The 19,873-nt window shown below is 46.3% G+C and overlaps 2 protein-coding genes across 11 annotated transcripts in view; one reads left to right on the forward strand and one right to left on the reverse strand.

The window, feature by feature from the left end:
• LOC147618379 (uncharacterized) overlaps positions 1–10,852 on the forward strand; it is a 298,368-nt gene extending 287,516 nt beyond the window's left edge. For 2 of the 10 annotated variants that reach the window (XR_015262101.1, XR_015262099.1), the window contains exon 3: positions 10,171–10,852. Coding sequence is in view for 1 of the 10 variants with exons in the window: in XM_086774812.1 (XP_086630938.1) it covers positions 9,763–9,795; positions 9,939–10,074; positions 10,171–10,355 (354 nt within the window). In the remaining 9 variants the exon portion in view is untranslated. Of the gene's footprint in view, positions 1–8,649 lie in introns of all 10 variants that reach the window. The other 8 variants (XM_086774812.1, XR_015262098.1, XR_015262096.1 and 5 more) reach the window with 8 other exon arrangements.
• Positions 10,853–11,307: 455 nt separating this feature from the next.
• Positions 11,308–13,280, reverse strand: LOC147618383 (7-deoxyloganetin glucosyltransferase-like). The gene is made up of 2 exons (XM_086775146.1): positions 12,491–13,280; positions 11,308–12,347 (listed from the first exon to the last, which is right to left on the reverse strand). The coding sequence occupies exons 1-2, from the start codon at positions 13,107–13,109 to the stop codon at positions 11,419–11,421; spliced, it is 1,548 nt and encodes a 515-aa protein (XP_086631272.1). The 5' UTR covers positions 13,110–13,280; the 3' UTR covers positions 11,308–11,418.
• Between the last annotated feature and the right edge of the window lie 6,593 nt (positions 13,281–19,873).

Raw genomic sequence — 19,873 nt, forward strand, 5'->3', positions numbered from 1 at the left:
TGGCTGATGCAAGAGCTCGAGAAAATCCAGCAAGACGTAATGTACCACATGGTCGCTAACAGCACCTGATTTGCCACCACCACCCTCCCAGCGAAGGATAGTCGAGCTGTACTCCAATACAATAGCTTCTTCCGAATGCTCAGAAGAAGCGGGGCAATCTGCTGCTCAGGTGACAAATCGAGGCCAATCTGGCATCCCAAATACCGCACTGCTGTGCCTGGATGAATCCATCTAAAACCGGGGTCCGGGCTCCATGCCGGAGTGGGAGCACTACTGATCCAAAAGGCCACTGTCTTGCGCCAATTGATCAATGCTCCCGAAGCTGCACTAAAAACCTGGAGCGACTGCTCAGCCCGAATAAGATTGGCCTCTTGGCCATGCAAAAATAAGCCCGTGTCGTCTGCAAACTCAGCATCAAGCAAATCCTCCCCCCGGACTGGGAGCTGAAGTCCTCTCAAACCAACCTCCTCTGCCGTCAAGTACATACTCATAGCCTCCGCAAAGAAGAGAAAAAGGAAAGGGGCGAGAGGACACCCCTGACGGACTGATCTGGTCAGCTCAAAACTCGGCCCCCGACCTCCTGCAATCAGCACCTGGCTGCGAGCTGTGGAATACAGAGCTGCCACCCCTCTGATCCATCCTGGCTCAAAGCCCAGGCGAAGCATAGTGCCCTCTAAGAATCCCCAATCAACTCTATCGTATGCCTTCTCAAAATCGAGAAGCATCACGACCAAGTCCTCGCCAAGAAACCTAGCTCGGGCCGTCACCTCCCAGAAAGTAAAGATGTTGTCAAGGATACTGCGCTCCTTGACAAATCCTGTCTGAGTAGCATGAGTCAACTCCCCCAGGAAGGGCTGGATCCTCAAACTCAAGGCCTTTGCTAAGACCTTGTAGACAGTATTGAAAATCGTAATAGGCCTCCAATGCCGAATGTCATCTGATACTCCCTCCCCCTTGGGGATAAGATAGATCAAGCCCTCTGAGAAGCTCTGCGGCATCACCCCAGTGTCCAAAACATGCTGAAAGCCCCTGCGGAGGCCTGGCCCCAAAAGGTCCCAATAGCGCATAAAAAAGGCCGACGTCAGTCCGTCCTCCCCTGGGCAACTATGTCGCGGTAGGACCCTCAAGGCCTCGGCAAGCTCAATCTCTGACAGAGGCGCACCTAGAACTGTACGCATATGGTCTGTGACCCTCCTCTGCACATGGGCCCACACAGTCTGTCTGCAAACATCTCGATCCTCAGTGGCTGGCTCTGCTGAAAGCAGGTTACTATAAAAAGCAGTGGCAATGGCTCTGATCTCCCCGAGCTCAGTAGCTACCGATCCATCCGGTCTACCAAGCTGACGGACTCCTGCTCGCGCATGACGGGGTCCAGTGATCTCAAAAAACTCCCCAGTCACTCTATCACCAAGCTGCGTCCACTGAGAGGCCTGACGACGAAAGTAAAACTCATGTCTCTGCTCCTCTACCTCTCTAACCTCCTGGCGTGCCTGGCTCAGCTGGGACGCCACCCACTCACATGCAGGCTGCTGCTCCTGAAGGCGCTGTAGCGAAGCAAGGCTGCGTCTCAGCCGTTGCTCCCACTCACGAATCTCTCCCAGTCGAGTCAAAGCTGCAGCGTGTAGAAAAGAGCTAAGATCAATGAGTCCCTGGGCACACTGGCCCGCTGCATCCTGGTCAGAGCACTGACTATCATGCCAGATCCTCTCAATGTCCTCAGCGAGACTGGGATCTGCAAGTACCCTCTCTGGGATCCTCAACTGCAAGCTGGGCTCCCGTGTCCCCTCCTCCAATGTCAATATAACTGGCGCATGATCTGAAAATGAGGTGCCAGCGAGAATGCCGACGGAGCCCCCTCGCTCCCCTAACCAATCACCCACATAAAAGCGATCAATCCGTGATAGATTAGTCCCTCCCTGCCGGCGATCCGACCGAGAGAAACTAAGACTGTCCTGAGACCGGGAGAAAGCCCCATGCTGCCATGCATCAGTGATCCTCAGTGACATGCAAAACCGGTCCCAAGCTGCAAGCTCCGTGCCGTGCACTGTAACATGACTGCCTCCCACCCTATCTGCCGGGTCCTCAAGCATGTTGAAGTCTCCCCCAACACACCAATGTGCGGCCTCTGGCAATGCATCTGTAACCTGAGTCCAGAACTCTGCTCTGGCACTAGCATGATTGGGCGCATAGATGTTGAGCACACCCAATAGCTCATCATGCATCCTCAGAATGACATACTGTGCTCTACCTGGCACAATGATCCCTCGATCCACAATGGCCTGCCGCCATACATCTGCAATAACCATGCATACTCCTCCCTGTCCACCCAAAGGACCAAACCCTGCAGACCAAAAAGTGTCCCATCTACCAGGCATCACCGAACCATATCTCCGGATCCTGCTCTCACCCAAGTGGTGCTCCTGCATCATCAAAATGTCAATGCTGCCACCAACCAGGCATCTCTGAAGCTCCTGCCTCAAGCAACCTCGATAGCGTATAAAGTGTGCTCCGCCAAGGCCCTGTACATTCCATGAGATGATCCTCATGGATGCCCTGCTGAGGTGGATGCTGTCTCAGCTGTACGGCGGGCCTTCGCAAGCGGCTTGGATGGAGAGTAGTCCCCATCCGAACGGCTGCGAATCTGCCCACCCGGTGTACTGCAAGAATCCCGGATCAGGCGCCAGTGGGCTGTGGCCCATGGCGACTGCCTCCTGCTCTGACAGAGAAACCTCGTGTATACTCACATATCCAGGGTCGCGTGCCAAGTCTGCCACTATGCGCACGACCAAATGCCGAATCCCTGAGGTATCCACACTCCCGGGATCCAAGAAAAAATGAGCCAACTCCCAAAGTCGGCCTATCACATCAGTCACCTCCAGATCGCTCATGTGGTGAGAAAACTCAACTGCTTGAGTCTTCAAAGTGCTGAGAGCGAGCTCTAGAGTCCACTCCCGATCACAAGGTCCACATAGAGGGAACGAGAAGGCCACCGCTGAGTCTAGTGCCTCCTCCCCGCGGGCCGGAGGTATCACTACATGAACTCGAATGGGTGCTGGCTCATGGGGGCCCTCTGCTCCAAAAAGTCGTGTAAAGGTATAATCAAAGGCCTCCGAGCGCTGTCTAATGCCAAGGCGACTCAGCCGACTGCGAATAGATGAAATCCGTGAGGCCCTAATCGGCATAGGTCTCCTCTGTGATGCTCGAGCGAGGTCAGTGCTCAGCGCTCTCCGGACTGCAGGTGAGCGCCAGGGAACTGCCAGGGTCTCCCGGGAAGGTGAGGCGGGCGGAGGGGGAGGAGGGGGAGGCGAGGGAGGTGAAGAGGGAGCCGCTGCCGAAACCGGAGCGGGGGCGGGAGGAGGCGAAGGTGGAAGCGAGGCGGTGGGAGGGGACGGGGGTGGGGGAGGTGAAGGAGGGGGAGCTGGCATCTCCTGGTCCTCGGCGGTCGCTGCAGGGGTCTCCTCCTGAAGGGGAGCAAAGCTGTTCCTCACAGGAACCCAGTGAGGCTGAGACTGTGGCTGCTGCTGCAGCGGTCTCTGTGCGTGCTGCTGTGGCTGTCTCCCTCGGCGGCGCCCCTGTCCAGGCTGCCACTCCGAGGTCTCTGTGGCCTGAGCAGGTGTCCCTGAGGCAGCCTGCCGAGCCGAATCTGTGGGCGGGCCATCAGTAGCCTGCTGCTGTGGTGCAGGTCGAGGTCTCCTGCGACGAGGGCACCGCTGCTGGGTCAAATCCATGCTGCCAAGGTCTGAAGAAAGCCCGAGCACCCCTGATGTCCAGAGGACTCATGGCAAGGACCTTGGCAACGCTCTGGGCGGCCTCGAATTCGATCTGATAATGGCCCCGGCCCAGGAGCTGTACATCCAGGATCTTGCCCACATCTGCAAGAAGGCGAGCCTGAAGAAGATCCCTGATCTCCCCTCTGCTGGGGCGAGTGCCGACTATACGGCAGATGGTGGAATGAGCCTGGAGGCGTTCCACCTCTGCGGTGAGGCTCGCTTCCTCTTCCGGCGAAAGAGAAAGCCTGATGGGGATGTCCTCGGGGGCGGGCGAGGGGGCTGCGGATGAGTCCCTCTGAGGCGAGGCGGGAGGAGTCTCCATCAGAGTCTGAAGCTCAGGTGAAGGCGAGGCGAATGCGGGAAACCTGCAAGAAACGGGCTGCACACAAAGAGGCGGAAGACCGGATGAAAATGAAGAAAAACAAAAACCCCCTGGGGGTGAAACGCAGCACGAAGGAGGAGGGGGGAAAACGAAGGAGAAGCCCTGAGGGGGTGGGGGGCGGCAACAAAAAAGAAGCGAAAGGGGAGGGCGCTGCTGAGGGGAGGCGGGCGAGAACAGGCGGAGAGGTGGGAGGCGGCGAACAGGCGAAGAGGAGGATGGGGGCGAAAATGCGAAGAGGCGGCTAGGAGGGGGGGACGAAATGGCGATGAGGGGGGAGGCGCAGCAGCGAGGCAGGAGGGGGGGGGGGCGCAACGGCGAGAAGAGGGCAGGCGGGGGGTGGAGGGTCGAAAAGGCGGAGAGGTGGGGGGCGAAAAGGCGACAGAGAGAGGGGGGACAGGCGGGCACGCACAGTGCAGGGTGGAGGCGGGAGCTTCAGCGAGCTACACAACGTTCCAGATGAGACTGAAAATTCTTCTTCTTCTTCACACAACAAAAGAGATCTACAAAGAAGATAAAGTGACTAATACACATAATAGAGTATATACAAGTGGTTCATAATGTGAACACGCTAAGTGGAGTGGATAGGTGTGGACTAGTCAGTGTAGTCCAGCTGTAGAATCTTTGGCGAAGATATGTCAGTGCCAGCTACCAAAACCCACCAGTGATGTAAATGTCGAATGGTCATGCACGCGCCTCGTGAGTGTCAGCTCATGTTGAGCTTGACATTTCAACAAGATTTAGGACTAGACTAGGGTTTCTACCTTTTCATGAAGGCAGCCTATGGCTGTAAAGTTTTGTACTACCTTTTTGTACATTAGAATATACTGAATACTCAGCTATCTCTCTCTCTCTTCTCTCTCTTTTGCATGCATTTTTCATCAGCATGTTCCAAGATGGTGTTTAGGGCTGAAAGAAGACTCCCAGAGCTTCTACATGTAACATTTTCTTACATTGCTTGGCAGGGGGATCCTAGAAATTTTGTGTTGATGTGTCATTGGGATGAATTTCAAGTAGCCTCTAGAACGCAGAAAGACACTGCTGTCATTGACATGGTCGTACTACATGGAGGAAAGAGGGAAACAATAGGTCCACTTTCAATCATTTTCCTACCATTAAGTTTGATTGTAAACCGGCCTTCAGAAACCAAAGGGCGGTGGAACAAACATTTGCACATAAAATACTTCAACGCCATTGAGGACCTAGAAAAGGAAAACAAACAGGGGGAGCTAGAGTGCTCCTACAAAAAGTACACGGACACCGATTGGCCCCAAATCGCAGTGGCGCCCCTTGCGGTATTTCTTTAATTGATTATAAGAGCTTTGATTACAATATAAGGCTGGGAACTCAGCCGTCACAGTAGAACCCTTGAAGCCTGCAAAGAACCTGCATCTGGCTTCTAGTCCACACGGCATCCACAAACAAGTCCAGCCATTGTTCATATCAAAAGACTCTCTCACATTGAGTCTGCATACAGAAGCTTTCTCCCATGATCAAGGCTGCCACAACCATCCATAGCCTCTCACACTATGAACAGCATCACACCCTAACACATCCAGTGCTCCTGTATCACAACACAGACTCCCAAACTGTCTCTCAGAAGAGTATCACAGCACATCATAACATACAGTCGACACACCTGTACAAACCCTCTCTACCATCCAAGGGTACTATCCATCTCTGTCATGGATTCCCTGTCCCCTGTCTAACCAGTAGCAAGGCTGTACCATACATGTGTCCATTCCTGTACCTTCTGCCTGCATGTGACCTATCTCCTGGAGAAACCCAAAAACATGTCTCTTCGAGAAACCTACGACCTGTTTCCACATGAAACCCTTAGGCCTGTTTCCCTTTGAAAACTCCTGTTCTGTTTCCCATACATCTAGTTACCTGTTCCCTCATGAAACATCTGGCAACATAGAGATGCCCATACTGTAGGTCCCACTGTTCCTTTCTAGCAGGAAGAAAACAATCTGCTCCATGAGCACGCAGCCATGCGAGCTTGCATCACTCCCATGCCAAGAAACATAACCAAAAGACCTGTGCCTGTAGCCAGAAACCCAAGCACACATAGCTGAATTTGCAGCCAAACAAAAACAGCTCGTAAACTGTCCCAAAACAGTCCTGTACCAAAACTTAGAGAAGCTGAAAGTTCCATCAGTTGAACGCCATCATCATGATGTCTATGTTCATGGAAAACCAGCCTCTGTCCACCTTTGAGTCAAGAGAAACCAACCCTTGTCTACTCTTCAGCAGAGGGAGAGAGAGAGAGAGAGAGAAAGAAAGAGAAAGCAGTACTGGCTGTCCCCACATGTACGCCCTTGTTTCTCCTGCAGTTCCCTCTTTCCAAAAGAGCCTCTCATGCCCTGCTTACCTGCGCAGCTTTTCACTAGGAAGGGGGAGAGTCCCACGCTCAGATCAGCCACTGCCCAACTGTCCTCTCTTCCACGCTGGCGTCTTGGACCTGCAGTTCATGCCTTTGTGTCCAACTCTGCCTGTATGGACAGCAGCGCAGCCAGCCAGCCAATCTGCAGTCCAGCCCACGTGTTGGCATGGGAAAAAGAGAGGGCACACCCAGTTCTGTGCGCCTGCAGTCCTGCAGCCGCCTGCAAGAAACGCAGCCCTGCAGCCCCTGCAAGAAGCCCTGCAGCCCCTGCAAGAAACGCAGCCCTGCAGCCCCTGCCTGTATGTGCCTCTTTTTCAGAAAACTCTCCACGCACAGCAGCCTGTATGCGCCTGTTTTCTGTCCTGTCCGTACAGCTGTCCGTACAGTCGTACAGACCTGCATGGATACTCCTGTGCGCAGCCAGCATGCAGTCCACCTACTCCCCCATGAAAAGCACATGCGCCTCATCAAGAGATAGGCGCCTCTTTTGCCTGGCAGCCCCTCTTTTACCAAAAAGCTCACACGTGGCCCCAAAATAGCATAAGGGCCACGTCTTTCTTTAATGAAGGGCTTTATAATGACTTTTAAAGGTTTTTAAACCTTTTAAGCTAAAATCTCTTTGCCCCCTTTCACACATGGGGTTATCCACACATGGGCTCCCTTTTTGACTCCAACCTGATGCCATTCACACTATCCACCATGTCCCCGTGCACATCTGCATCTTGTCCAGAGAAAAACACAGGGTCATGACATTGATAGTGTTGGAAAAAAAGCATAGAGACTTTCTCAGTCATGTTGGTGCCTTTGATCAACGATCTTGAGAAGCTCTTCATTGAAGGATTAAATGTTAGTTTCAACTACCCTTGCTTCAACATTGCTGAATGTCTGCAAGAATCCGAGGCATAGTCACAGGGGACGGAGGGGACGGACCCTTGGAACGGGGGGACGCCGTCCCGGGAACACTGTGGGACGGGGACGGACGGGGACGGATGGACGTCCCCAGCTAGGAGTCCCTCACAAGGGACGGCGTTCCGGGGACGGATCCAAGAGGGGACGGTTGTGGGGGACGGCTGCATGGGAACGCCTGCAGGTTACTGTTTGGGCAATGGTCACATTTTTGACCTTTTCTTTTGGGCGTTTGGGAGGGGCTTTTTATGGGCCTTTAGCCTTGGCCTATAGGCCTTGAGCCTTTGAGGCTTTGGGCCTTGGCCTCTCTCTTGCCTCCCTCCCTATAAGAAGACACACACACACACCCCCTCACACTTCAAGCTTTAGCTTCACACACACACACACACAAGACACACACTCTCCCTCACACACACTCTCTCTCAAGCTTCACACACACACACACACACACCCCCACCCATCCTCACACTCAAGTTAAGCCTCACTCACTCTCTCTCTCTCTCTCTCTCTCTCAAGCTATCAAGTGACAAGGAGGCATCCATCATCCATGGCATCCTCCTCGTGGCAGTGGCTCTTCAAGTTCCAACTACCCGTAGAAGGACAATGGGATGGACATGGTGGGATGAGGTCAATCACACCCCATCACCTCATGGAGGTGGTGCACAGCCATGGACATGCAAGCTTTGCCCGTATAGGCGAGTGGGTGGTACTGACAAAGTAATTTTTAAGTGCCATTCCTACCCCCGTCCCCGTTCCCTACATATGGCCGTCCCCCGTCCCTGTCCCCGTCCCCGTCCCCCGTTACTGCCCCCCGTCCCTTGTGACTATGATCCGAGGACACGTGTGTACTTAGGGGCATGCTAATATTATGGACAGGGACCATCCAGCTCAATGCAAAGTTAGTCGATTAAAGGATGGTGGTAAAGGTGGATGTAGAAGAGATCAACCTCTCACACAACGAGTAGCAGCAGGAGTTTTGATACCCTACTATGTTTCTGGAGCAAACAGGTATCAAGGAAGATATATGAAGGTGACACATAAACTACTCTTATCATGGTGTATTATCACAGAGCAAAATTGGATGCAACTAACTCATCACCTTTGGAACATGTTGTAGGTATAACTTTGAATAATCCAAAAACCATAAGCCAAATGTGTTAAAAAAAACCATATCTTATTGTGATCTACATGACATTGCTTTGAAACAGGAAATGGCGAGATGTTGGATGATTTTTTGCGACATGGATCCCATGATATTTCATGGTGTTATGAGTATGAAAAAAGTGTTTCTGGTTATCTTTCAATCCCTACGAATAATCATTTCAATGAGATGACCCACATGCAATATCATAGTAGGGTTCTATTCACAAGAGTGAAAAATCAGATATATATGCTAAGGAGGATGCTTTGTTACCAGATAAACAAGATGTGCAGGCAATGCATAAGCTGTTGCAAGTGCCGGAAGGCATTCAGATTGGTGAAAGTACATTGTTTGCATGCAAGGACTAGCATAGCAAATGCTTTTTCAATGCCATGCAAAACCGTAATGTATGAAAAGGGAGTGGTGGTGGGTCCATCTAAGAAGAAATTCAAGATGCTAAGTGCATGGGAACGTGCTAAACTAAGTACTCATTGGAGAGACTCTCTATTCCAGGGCTACAAAGTATGCTACTCAAAGATTTTTATGCAAGGGATGAAGCATAGTGTAGGTGATAATGTCATATTGCAGAAGTCTTCAACAAGTCAATGTAGGATGTAAACTCCATGTCTCCAGGTTGCAAAAGGTCTTTGCTCTCATGAACACAATGGAGAACTTCAAGTCTTTGTCATTGTCAATCACTTCAACCTAGGTAATGACTTGCGAATTCTTACATACAATGATACAATGAGTGTATACAAAAGTTGATGGGCATTCACAAGGTATGTGATATATGCCACGAGTGTTTCTATCTACCAACTGGGACTGACGGTGAGCAAGTTATTTATGAAATGGATGACCTCACAATCCACAGCCGATTATTGGAACCTGGAAGGGAACCTAGAAGGCCTAGTTGTGTTCCACCATGGTTGGAAGAAGAGGACATTGTCATGGTCCTGCTTGATGAGGATAGCTTATCCTCCAAGATGGCTGTTGTCAGGGTTGTGAACCATGAGACACACAAGGTTCAATTAGGGTTTTTATGTAAGGATATGATTACAGGAGACTTACTAGTTGAAAGGGAAGATGATGCTTGGTGGAATTGGAGGGTATGTGTTGATGCAATAAACGGATGGACAATAATGGAAGAAATAATCATGGTAGTCAATAATCTTGAATGTAGGAGCGTTCGATGGAAGCAACTTGTCGTATAAAGGTTAGTATAAATTGTCATGTCTTTAATTATATTGTTGATTCTTTGAAATAGTTTGTGTCATGTCTTTAATTATATCGTGTTGATTCTTTGAAATAGTCTTAGACCTTGTCAACTGTTATTCATTATGCCTTTTTATATGAAAGTGGCAATGTCGGGGGACATTTCGAAGAGATGAGTACCCATCTAGAAGGAGAATGACTAGGTACATACGAAGCTTAGGTGGTTGGCAACGTGGGATGGCTTCTATCATGAGGAGTATACTAATTCGAACAAAGCTGTGTATGTAGGGTTATGGTATCCAAAGTTGTCTTGTAAAATGTGATGTTCCTAGTAAAGAGGTTAGCCAGAGGGCTGAATGTGATTATGTGCATGTAGATATTGTGCTCTCAGTAAAGATATCTTTTCAGCTCCTGGACAGGGTCACTAACAGGGTAGTCCAGTCGGTGTTATATAAACTTACCTGGCAAACAATCTTGAGATACATGGCTACTTTATTTTCAACATCGTGCCACAACAAGGACACGGAGAAGATCTCTTCCTGGTATGGTGATGTCATGTGAGCTCCATGAAGACATCAAGGGTGCCACTGACTCATGTTGTACATGTAGACGCATGGGAGTATGATCTACAATATGGAGAGCTATAGACACGATGTAATGTGGTCTATTTGTGGTAGAGGTGCCACACAAGGTATATGATTTTGTTTATTGTTCTTGGGGTGCTGAGTGCTCATGCATGTTGAGCTCCATGTTATTGTCACCCACTAGTTGGAGAAGGGCATGTAGAAGCATGGGTGTCTTGCCTCTAGGGCAGATCTATGTATAAGTCATCTTGATTGCTCAGTGTTCAACTAAGCATGTATATAGGCTAGGGTAGCGGAGATAAATTTTATCCATGTTTTACTCAAGGTACTTGGCTGCTTGGATGCCACAGCAGCAGGCATGTGTATGATCCCAGGTTTTTAAACCAGCACATTGATCATGCATGGTGATCTTTGCATCACAATCCTATTATTGCATTTACATGTATTTTATGTTGATAGATTTACTTCCGTGAACATTGGTTGCCTTTTTGTAGGGCACATGGATATGATTTTTTCTAGGCTGATGGCATGCGTCTGGGTAGATGGTAACTCCATTGTGTGGAAACAAGTTGCTGGTTTTTAAAATTAGGGAAATAGAAAGAGGTAGTGCAAAATACCATCTGAGATGTGCTTGGGCCACAACCTACAAAAGAAGTGTTGTATGTGTATATATATGTATGTATCTATGGATGTATGTATACAACATATATATATACGTGTGTCTGTGTGTACGTACATATATGTATATGTATGTATGTATACACACACACACACACTCTTACACACACACATACTCTCACACACACATATACACATACATAACATGTATGTATGTATGTGTGTGCACCTTACACACACATATACACACATATACACACACACATACTCTCACACACACAGATACACATACATAACATGTATGTATGATAAAAAAAATTATGCTCTTTGATGTTATGTTTCAAGTCTAATGAAGGCATCTCTAATGTTGATAACACAAAACAGTAATAAGCATTCATACTATCTATCCATAACATTCATACTTAGTGGGGTTTGCCATCCCTCATTGATTTAATAAACTTCTCCATGTGAGTATTGGATGAGCCTTGCGCTTGCACAGCCCTCCTTGCAGCATCTCTCAGCTTGCCAACTCTTCTTCTCATCTCCTTTCCTTCGTCTTCTTGTAAGACTATCCTCACAACCCTCTCCACTTCTTCACTTTCCACCATGCCATCATCTTGCCTCTTGATGCTCATCCCAACCTTCCAAATGTCAACCACAAACTTGCAATTTGTAGTCTGATCCGTAGAAATTGGAAAAGGGATCATGGGCATCCCCATGCTCAAGCTCTCCAATGTTGAATTCCATCCACAATGAGTTAGAAAGGCGCCCACAGAAGGGTGGGACAGCACTTTCAGCTGAGGTGCCCATGGGATAATTAGCCCATAATCCTTAGTATCCTCTATGAAATTCTTGGGCAGTATCTCTGATACGTTTTGCAAGGAGGATCTAGGCCTTATCACCCAAAGAAAAGGCTGCTTGCTAGCCTTGATCCCCAAGGCAATGCCCAGTAGCTCTTCTGCAGTAGGATTGAACATACTCCCAAAGGAAATATACAACACGGATTGCTTTTGCTTACTATCCAGCCACTTTATACTGTCATTCTTCTCCTGCAGCAAGCTTGCACCAACACTAATGTCTTTCGTATTGCTACTGCCGTCCAAGAGGGCAGAAGGGAGCAAAGGCCCTACAAAAGAAACAGACAAGGGCAATTCTATTTGCAGTGCCTCGCAAGCGTCCTTCTCAAGCTGCTCATAAGAGTTGATGAGAATTGCATCACAGCTCTCCAGTATGTCAAACTGCTCTCTCAAAAAGCCCATTTGAGAGATGTCGTCTATGTAGAGTAATGTGGGAAAGTCCACAGGGCGGAGAGGGGGCACACCGGGTATGTAAGACACCAGATCATTGCACCCTGTGACATAAAAGATAAAATTTTGATTTTTTTAAATAAACAAGGAGAACCAGAGAAATGCAGGGAAAATTATTGAGTATTCATAAAAATTAGTGCTCTTATTCGATATCCTAGCTTTGCTAATTAACAATTTTCTTGCTTACCGGGAGGGATCTTTTTGTAAGGGAAGAAACCATTGGAGACGAGCTTGGGTGTGTGGTAGTAGATGGAGAAGACTGCAGCAGACTGAGGCCAGAGAAAAACACTTCGAATGTGGAGCTCCATTGCAACACGGTGAACCCAAGTGCAGAGGAACCCAAACACAATGCAAGTGACTGGTGGTTTCTTCTTATTCAAGCTTTCCACGAGATCCTTGAGGGGGTCTTTCATGTTACCAAAGGCCCTGTGGAACTCTAGCATCCTGGGGCGAATGTCGCTGTAATCAAAATCAGGGGGTAACCCATTGTCTACCCACACGAAGCGAAGGTTTTCTTGTTGAGATTTATCACAGGATGGAGATTTTGATCGGCGGCTCTTCTGGATGCGCTTGTGGTTGTGCTCGTTGTTGACAAAGGTGACGATGAAGTTGTGGTTGATGAGAGCCTCGGCAAGCTGCAGCATGGGATTGATCTGGCCTTGGACAGGGTATGGTATCATCACCGCATGAAGCTTTCTGCTATTGTGATCATCACTGCTGTTGCAGTCGTTCGTACAAGAAAGGTGGGTGGCTAGCAGGCTTTCGGCCATGGCTTCAGCTTGAGAGGGCAAGTATTCGGTCGCCATGGAGAAGCTAGCTATAATTATCTGCTTTGCGAATGTGTGCGCTGCGTGGGTACTGAGACAGAGAAAGTGCCTGGCTCTCCGCTTTGGAAATGTGCGCGCATGTGATTGAGAGAAAAATTGCCAATAACACTTGTTACTGTGTATGTGTGTGCGTGCGAGAGAGCTGGCTGTTTGTAACCACAAGTTGCAAGCGCTCACGCACTTTCGGGAATTTTAAAATTGTCCAAAGTTCAAATACTTGAGAAGGAAGGCATAGACTCTAAAATACTTGAGAAGGAAGGCATAGACTGTAGAGTCAAAGTACCACCATAGAAAATTATATAAAAAGTTTTGAGTTACACAAAGGGAAACATAGCCTGTAAACCACGGGTCACCTACTAGAGCAATTTCTTGATGCCATCCAACATCTCCAAGCTATACAGACTAATAAAAAATCTAAGCTCAACTAAGAAGTGATCTAACTGCCACACCGGACGGTAGTAGGTATTGAGGCACATATGAAACACTATTTGGTTACGAATAAACCACACGTGGTTCATGATGCGGAACCGGATCCAGGGCTAGATCAAGGGGGCGGGCTCATGTTCCTACTTTCCCCTAAGAATATAGACTTTACTACGGCCAAGGGAAAGGTAGAGAAAGAGGTGGCGTTGGTGGGCATTCAGATGGATTCCAATGTTATTACTTTTGGAAGCCTAGCCACATGCGGCAAGACTACCAACAACTGTTTCAGAAGCACTAACAAGAGCTGCAGGGAGGATCAGGAGGGGCAGATCCTACAACACCGTCCCATTAATGTAATTGAAATCAAGGATATGGAAGATGCACAACCAAATGTGGCAGTAATCTCTAGGTCCCAAAAGGGAAATGAGAAGTTGGCCAGACAAGGAAAGTTGCGGGAAGATAAGCCTTGCAAGGTACAAGGGTCAATTGATAAAGTCAGGGGACAAGAGGAGCATAGGAAGTCAGCACAAGAAAGTGTGCTCAAGAAGCAGGTATAGCCTACCAAAAAGCAACAAAAATGTGTGGACTAAAAAATCCACGGAAAGACCTGAATCAACAAGAAGCAGCAATGAGGTGGAGTCCTTAGGCTTGGCGGAAAGAGCTGAATCAGCAATGAGGTGGTGGAGTCCTCAGGCTTGGTAGAAAAATCCATGGAAACAGGTGAATCAACAAGGAGCAGCAATGAGGCAAAAAAGAGCCCTTAGGCTTGGTAGAAAAGAGACAACATCAAAAGACAAAAGAATTTCCTCAATGGAACACCAAGCCACAAGAGAAGGTAGAAAAACATGACATATAGGAGGATCTGAAAGGTAACTGGACACATCACTTGATCAACTCTTGTCCTTAGTGCCCAACTATAGGAGGAAGTTGCTCAGCAATCTGCTAGGTCCCAAGGAACAGGACAATAGCTCGTTTGATTCCTCCAATAGTGAGTTGAAAGCCAACTCCAAGTCAGTTGTTGTGAGATAATAGAAATCGTAGTAGTGGAAGTTGATGTACCCCAGATAATAGTGATGATAAAGGGGAAACAGATCCAATGAGAAATACTTGATGGTGGCTCCAGAATCAATATATTGTCAGAATCTATAGCAATAGAACTAGGCCTCACAAAATATGACCCAGCTCCATTTGCTATGAAGATGGCGGATCAACATAGAGTCCGACTCCTAGGATTGATCCGAGGGGAATACATTCAGATTGCTGGCTATGAATTCCCAAATTTTTTTTTGCTAGTTCTTCGAATGAATAACTAGGGATCATATCTCATGCTGCTAGACCTTGGCTAAGGCAAGGAAAGATCAAGTATGACTGGCACAAGGATCAGGTCATAGTCACAAAGGGGAAGAAGAAAGTAAAGATCTCCACAAACCCCAAAAGGAAAGTGAATCCCTTTGTCAGACCACTGTATGTAGAAGGATTAAACATGCCAAAAGGAATTGAAGGGGATGCAGAGGGAAGAATCCTCAGAGAAAATCTAGAGCTCATATCCTTTCCGATTGGATGTAGAAAAAATCGTGTCTACGTACTCAATAGAGGTACTAAATGTACAACCTACAAAAGAAACTTTGGCAGAAGTCAGAACAGACACAGAAGGAGTGTTGGAGGAGATGATAGAAAACGTTGACTCCTCAAAGAATGAAGAAGAAGACCAGTCAACAAAAGGGCTAAGAGAATGGATGGAGATAATGCGGTGCAAAGATAGGGAGCAATAGAAATCCATCGAAGTGCAGGAGTAGGAGCTCATGGAGCTCAATTTGGGAATTAAGGAGCACCCTCAGATGGTAAAGATCAGCGCAAAGCTAGAAGATACAATGAAAAATAATCTTCAAGAATTGATGACCTAGCACAAAGATGTCTTTGCCTAGAGATATACAGATATGCCTGGCATTGACTTGAATTTCTACCAGCACAAGATAAATTTGAAGGAAGATGCAACTCTGATCAAGTAGAAAAGGTAAAGAATGAATCCCAACTATGCCAAGCAAGTGAAGGAGGATATGGACAAATTGTTGGCAGTAGGATTCATCCACCCAATTGAAAAAATCAACTTGGGTGAGCCCAATAGTGATTGTGCCAAAGAAAAATGGGAAGCTAAGAGTCTGTGTAGATTACAGAAAGCTGAATGCAGCTACCATACGAGATCCATTTCCAGTGCCTTTCACAGACTCAATGTTGAAGATGTTGTAGCTAGCCATGAGATGTATTCATTCCTAGATGGATTCAGTGAATACAATCAAATCAGGAAGGCACCTAAGGACAATGAGAAAACTGCATTCATCATAGAATAGGGAGCATTTGCTTCAAATGTCATGACCTTGAGACTCCAAAATGCACCTGCAACATTCCAATGCATGGTGCAAGATATTTTTTAATATTAAATAACATAATTCATGTGTGTGTTTGTGGATGACTTGAGTGTCTTTGGAAAGTGCATGGAGCATCTGCGTCAACTACTTCTATTCTTGGAAAGATGTAGACAAACCAAGTTGAAGTTGAATCCGATTAAATGTGCATTGTTATTAGGAGAGCGGATAACTATTCGAACACATAGTGTCCAAAGATAGAATTGTTGTTGATCCGGTAAAGGTCAAGATGATAGTCACAAGCTGGGTCCACCTCAAAACCTGAAGGAGCTTAGTAGATTCCTTGGTCACATAAAATGGCACAACACATTTCTCAGATACCTTGCTAATGTGGCACAACCACTATATAGTCTCACAAAGAAGGGGGTAGAATTCCTCTGGTCAGAAGAATGCAGGGAGGCATTCCAAAATTTGGAGAAAATGCTTGCTCTACACCAATAATTCAACCACTAGAGAATGGGACAAGATGTTCCATGTGTTTGTGGACACATCGAACAAAGCTATTGAAAGTGTACTGATGCAAAAGACAGAAGAAGAGTGGTACATACTAATACACTATGATAGTTGGATGCTATCAAATGCTGAAAAGAATTAGAGCACCACTGAAAGGGAAGCTATAGGATTGATTTACTTAGTCAACAAATTTCGTCATTATTGCTAGGCAATCAATTTGTGTTTCATGTAGATCATCAATCACTATTGTATTTGATAAATAAACCAGATCTGAAAGGGAAGTTAGCAAGGTGGATGTAGGGATTTTATTTCACCATTGTGCACACTCTCGGCAAAATTAGAATACAATAGCAAATTTTCTCAGCATAATAGACATAGAAGAGAAGCCTACAGGGATAGCTGATTAGTTTCTAGATGCAAGCTTGTTTGCTGTTCAGTGTGTACCAACAGTGTGTACCAATAGAAAGAAATTGGTATTCTGATATGTTATAGTTTATCATAGAAGGGACATTACTTCACTAGTTGCTATGATGGAGGATGTTGACTTGATTGTTTGTATAGCAGCTGGCGGATTTGACAATCTCATTTGGTGCTTGACTGTCAGCACAACAACGCCTCATGCAGACTTCATTGTTTGCCTTGTTCCTACATGAGTTGTTTTCTTACTTGTTGTAGCTCCAGTTCTGCTTGAATTGCTTTGGCCATTGCATCTCTTAGTTGAATTTCTTTATGTAATTCTACCAGTTTTTTCTGAACTGACTCTGTCCACAGTAGTTCTGGTTTTTCTTAATGTGGTTTGATGGCTTCTTTCTTGATGGTGGCTGCCATCTCTTGTTGGGTTTCCTACAACCAAGAGGTTAGCTTGGAGTTTTCTTCTTTTAATGTATGTAGTTGCTACAATTTCTTTGTGCCTGAAGTCTCGTGCTTCACAGCTGTTGTGTTCGGCTTGCATTGGGACCTTATCTTTGGGAGGTTTTCTTTTTCGTGGCTTGCTCTTCTAGCTGAATCAGCTTGGCTTTTTGTTTATCTAGCTTTGCATAAGCATGTGTTAGTGCCTTGTCTGTGGTTTTGAACTCTTTCTCGAGCTCCTGCATGGCTATCTGTCATGCCTTTTTTTATCTTGTTGTATAGCCATTTGTTTCTCTAAGATAAAGATTTATTCTTTCAATTGAGCTGGCGTCATCTGGTCTATGGCATGTGTGGTCCCAACTGTTATTTTCTTGATGAGCTCCAGTTGTACTACTACTAGTTCGTTCCCTTTGGCTAGTGCTAGCTTTGTTCGTTGTTGCTACTCATTTTCCAACTACCTTTTGAGTGTGGCTATCTGCTTTTGTTGATCTAATAGCAGCTGTTGATTTGTTGAGCCTCCCTTACAGTGCCTTTAGCTGACAATTGGTTGTTTCTATGGTAATTCAACTTGATTTCTAGCTCCTTCTCCATCAGCTACTCTGACAGCTTTTGTATTTTTCTCTATAGCTCCCTCACCATTCTAACTTGTCCGTGGTGGTGGTGGTTGCTATAGTTAAGCTTTGTTCCAACTTCGCCTTTGTCATGGGGTGGGATTGGTGGGAGAGGTAGATGGCATGTGGGAGTTGGTAGTACCATGTATTCTTTCATTAGCTATGTAAATTGTCCTCCCTAAGATGCTTTTTGATTGGTTATCAATTCCTCTTCCCACTGCTCCATCACTTCCACTAGCATTTGGACTACAAGGAGTTCTTCACATCAGCTTCTATGGCCTCCTATATCCATAGCTTTCCCTTCATAATGAGTAATTCCTTGCAACCTTTTTTTGTTGCCAACTCCACATTGCGGATCATCTGGGTGGCATGGTCCATAATATGCGGGTAGCTTTATCAGCTGCTCTGTAGAGCCGGCCGTTCCACCTGATGAATTTTTCTTTAGATCTCATTGTTTGTTGCTCTGAGCTCGTAATAGACACCATTTACAATTCATCTCCTTTTCTCTTCAGTCTTGCTTCCTCCTGTAGTCTGCCAATGGTGTCCTTCTACTACTGCCTTAGCAAACAAGTCCTATGTAGTAGCTTATTGATGGTGTTGCTGGACCTAAGTTGACATAATTGTTCTTCCATTTGATCTACCCTATCCATTTTGTTTTCATTATCCAGCTTGTCCATCACACAATTTGCTATGTTTTCCAATGCTGTGAGAATATTCTGAGTGGTCGAATCAATTCTTTACATCATTATATTCATCTTGTCACTCAATTTTGATGCTGGTGGTGATTGTTGGATTTTCTCCTGTGTTGTCTCTTTTGTTGGTTCTTCTCTGAGAGGGGATAATCCTCTTATGATTAGCTTTTTGCCTATGTCTTTGAGTTGTTGCTTCTTCTTCTCCTTCTGTTGTTTGTTTGCTTGGGCCACATGAGAACTTGTATTATCAATCGTCAATGCATCCAATGTACAATTCTTGACTTCTCATATTTGCTAAGAAAGTTTGATAAAACATTTTGCAAGATTGATCGGGGAAGTAAATGGCAATTCCCAATATTTCATCGAATTCCAAAAAATTTGGTATTGTCAAACTTTTTGGCCATCCCAAAACTCAAATATGATGTCTGCGTAATCTTCTTCACCTTTACCTAGCCATCTCTCTCTTGCTCTCCACATTGCTAGTATTTCATAGCAATATGTTTGTGATTGACAAAAAAGTTGTAGTTGACTTAAGATTGACATGTAATCAAATGACACCATATGTTTCCGTGGAGTTTGGCATGCACAACATCTTACATAACACATTGCACAATCTTTCTTTAAACAACAATATGAAGACACTGTGGGACACAGGCAATGTTGTACCTCTCCCACATAGGAGTCCTCTATGCTTGGTCCATAAATTTTAGAAGAGTGTTGCTGTCCACTCTTTCCCATGCAAAGTCTTCGCCTTTCCAACTAAATCATTCCCATTTACTTATACATCCATAGACGTTCCACGTTATGCGGTTGATTCCCATTAACATCTCCCTTCCAACCTATGGGCTTTTCAATTAGCAATGATGCTAGTGATTTTCTCTTCTTTGAGTTGAGAGATTGGTTACCCTTGGAGGTTCCCACTCCTAAGAAAAGTATCCATTGCATGAAGGACTCATCTATAGTGATTGCTCCATTTTCAAAGACTTCTCGGTGTTGCAAAAGATCACATCCATGTTCTTGTAAATCTCCGTTATTAGCATTTCTACCCAGCATGTCACTTGTTACACCTTCTTCACTACTTTCTCCTTGCATTTCAACATGTCAAGTCCAAATCCTTTAGACACTCCATTATATCTTAGGATAAATAAGCTAATAGAAAGCATATCTTTGTAAATCATAGATTTTGTTTTCATATTATTAGTTGATCTTGGATAATGTGACATATTTATCACTTGCAAACACAAATGCCAACGTTGGCTATGAACAACTACTCTTGACAAAAACATACTCAA

Source organism: Cibotium barometz, chromosome 35, assembly GCF_041138505.1.
Source record: "Cibotium barometz isolate CiBa-2024 chromosome 35, ASM4113850v1, whole genome shotgun sequence".
NCBI lineage: Eukaryota > Viridiplantae > Streptophyta > Polypodiopsida > Cyatheales > Cibotiaceae > Cibotium > Cibotium barometz.

Excerpts from the sequence above, each read along its gene's own strand:
- LOC147618383 (XM_086775146.1), bottom strand. The coding sequence starts at position 13,109 with ATGGCGACCGAATACTTGCCCTCTCAAGCTGAAGCCATGGCCGAAAGC. Across the intron at positions 12,348-12,490 it reads TTACAAAAAGATCCCTCCCG|GGTGCAATGATCTGGTGTCT; the intron begins GTAAGCAAGAAA and ends TTTATGTCACAG.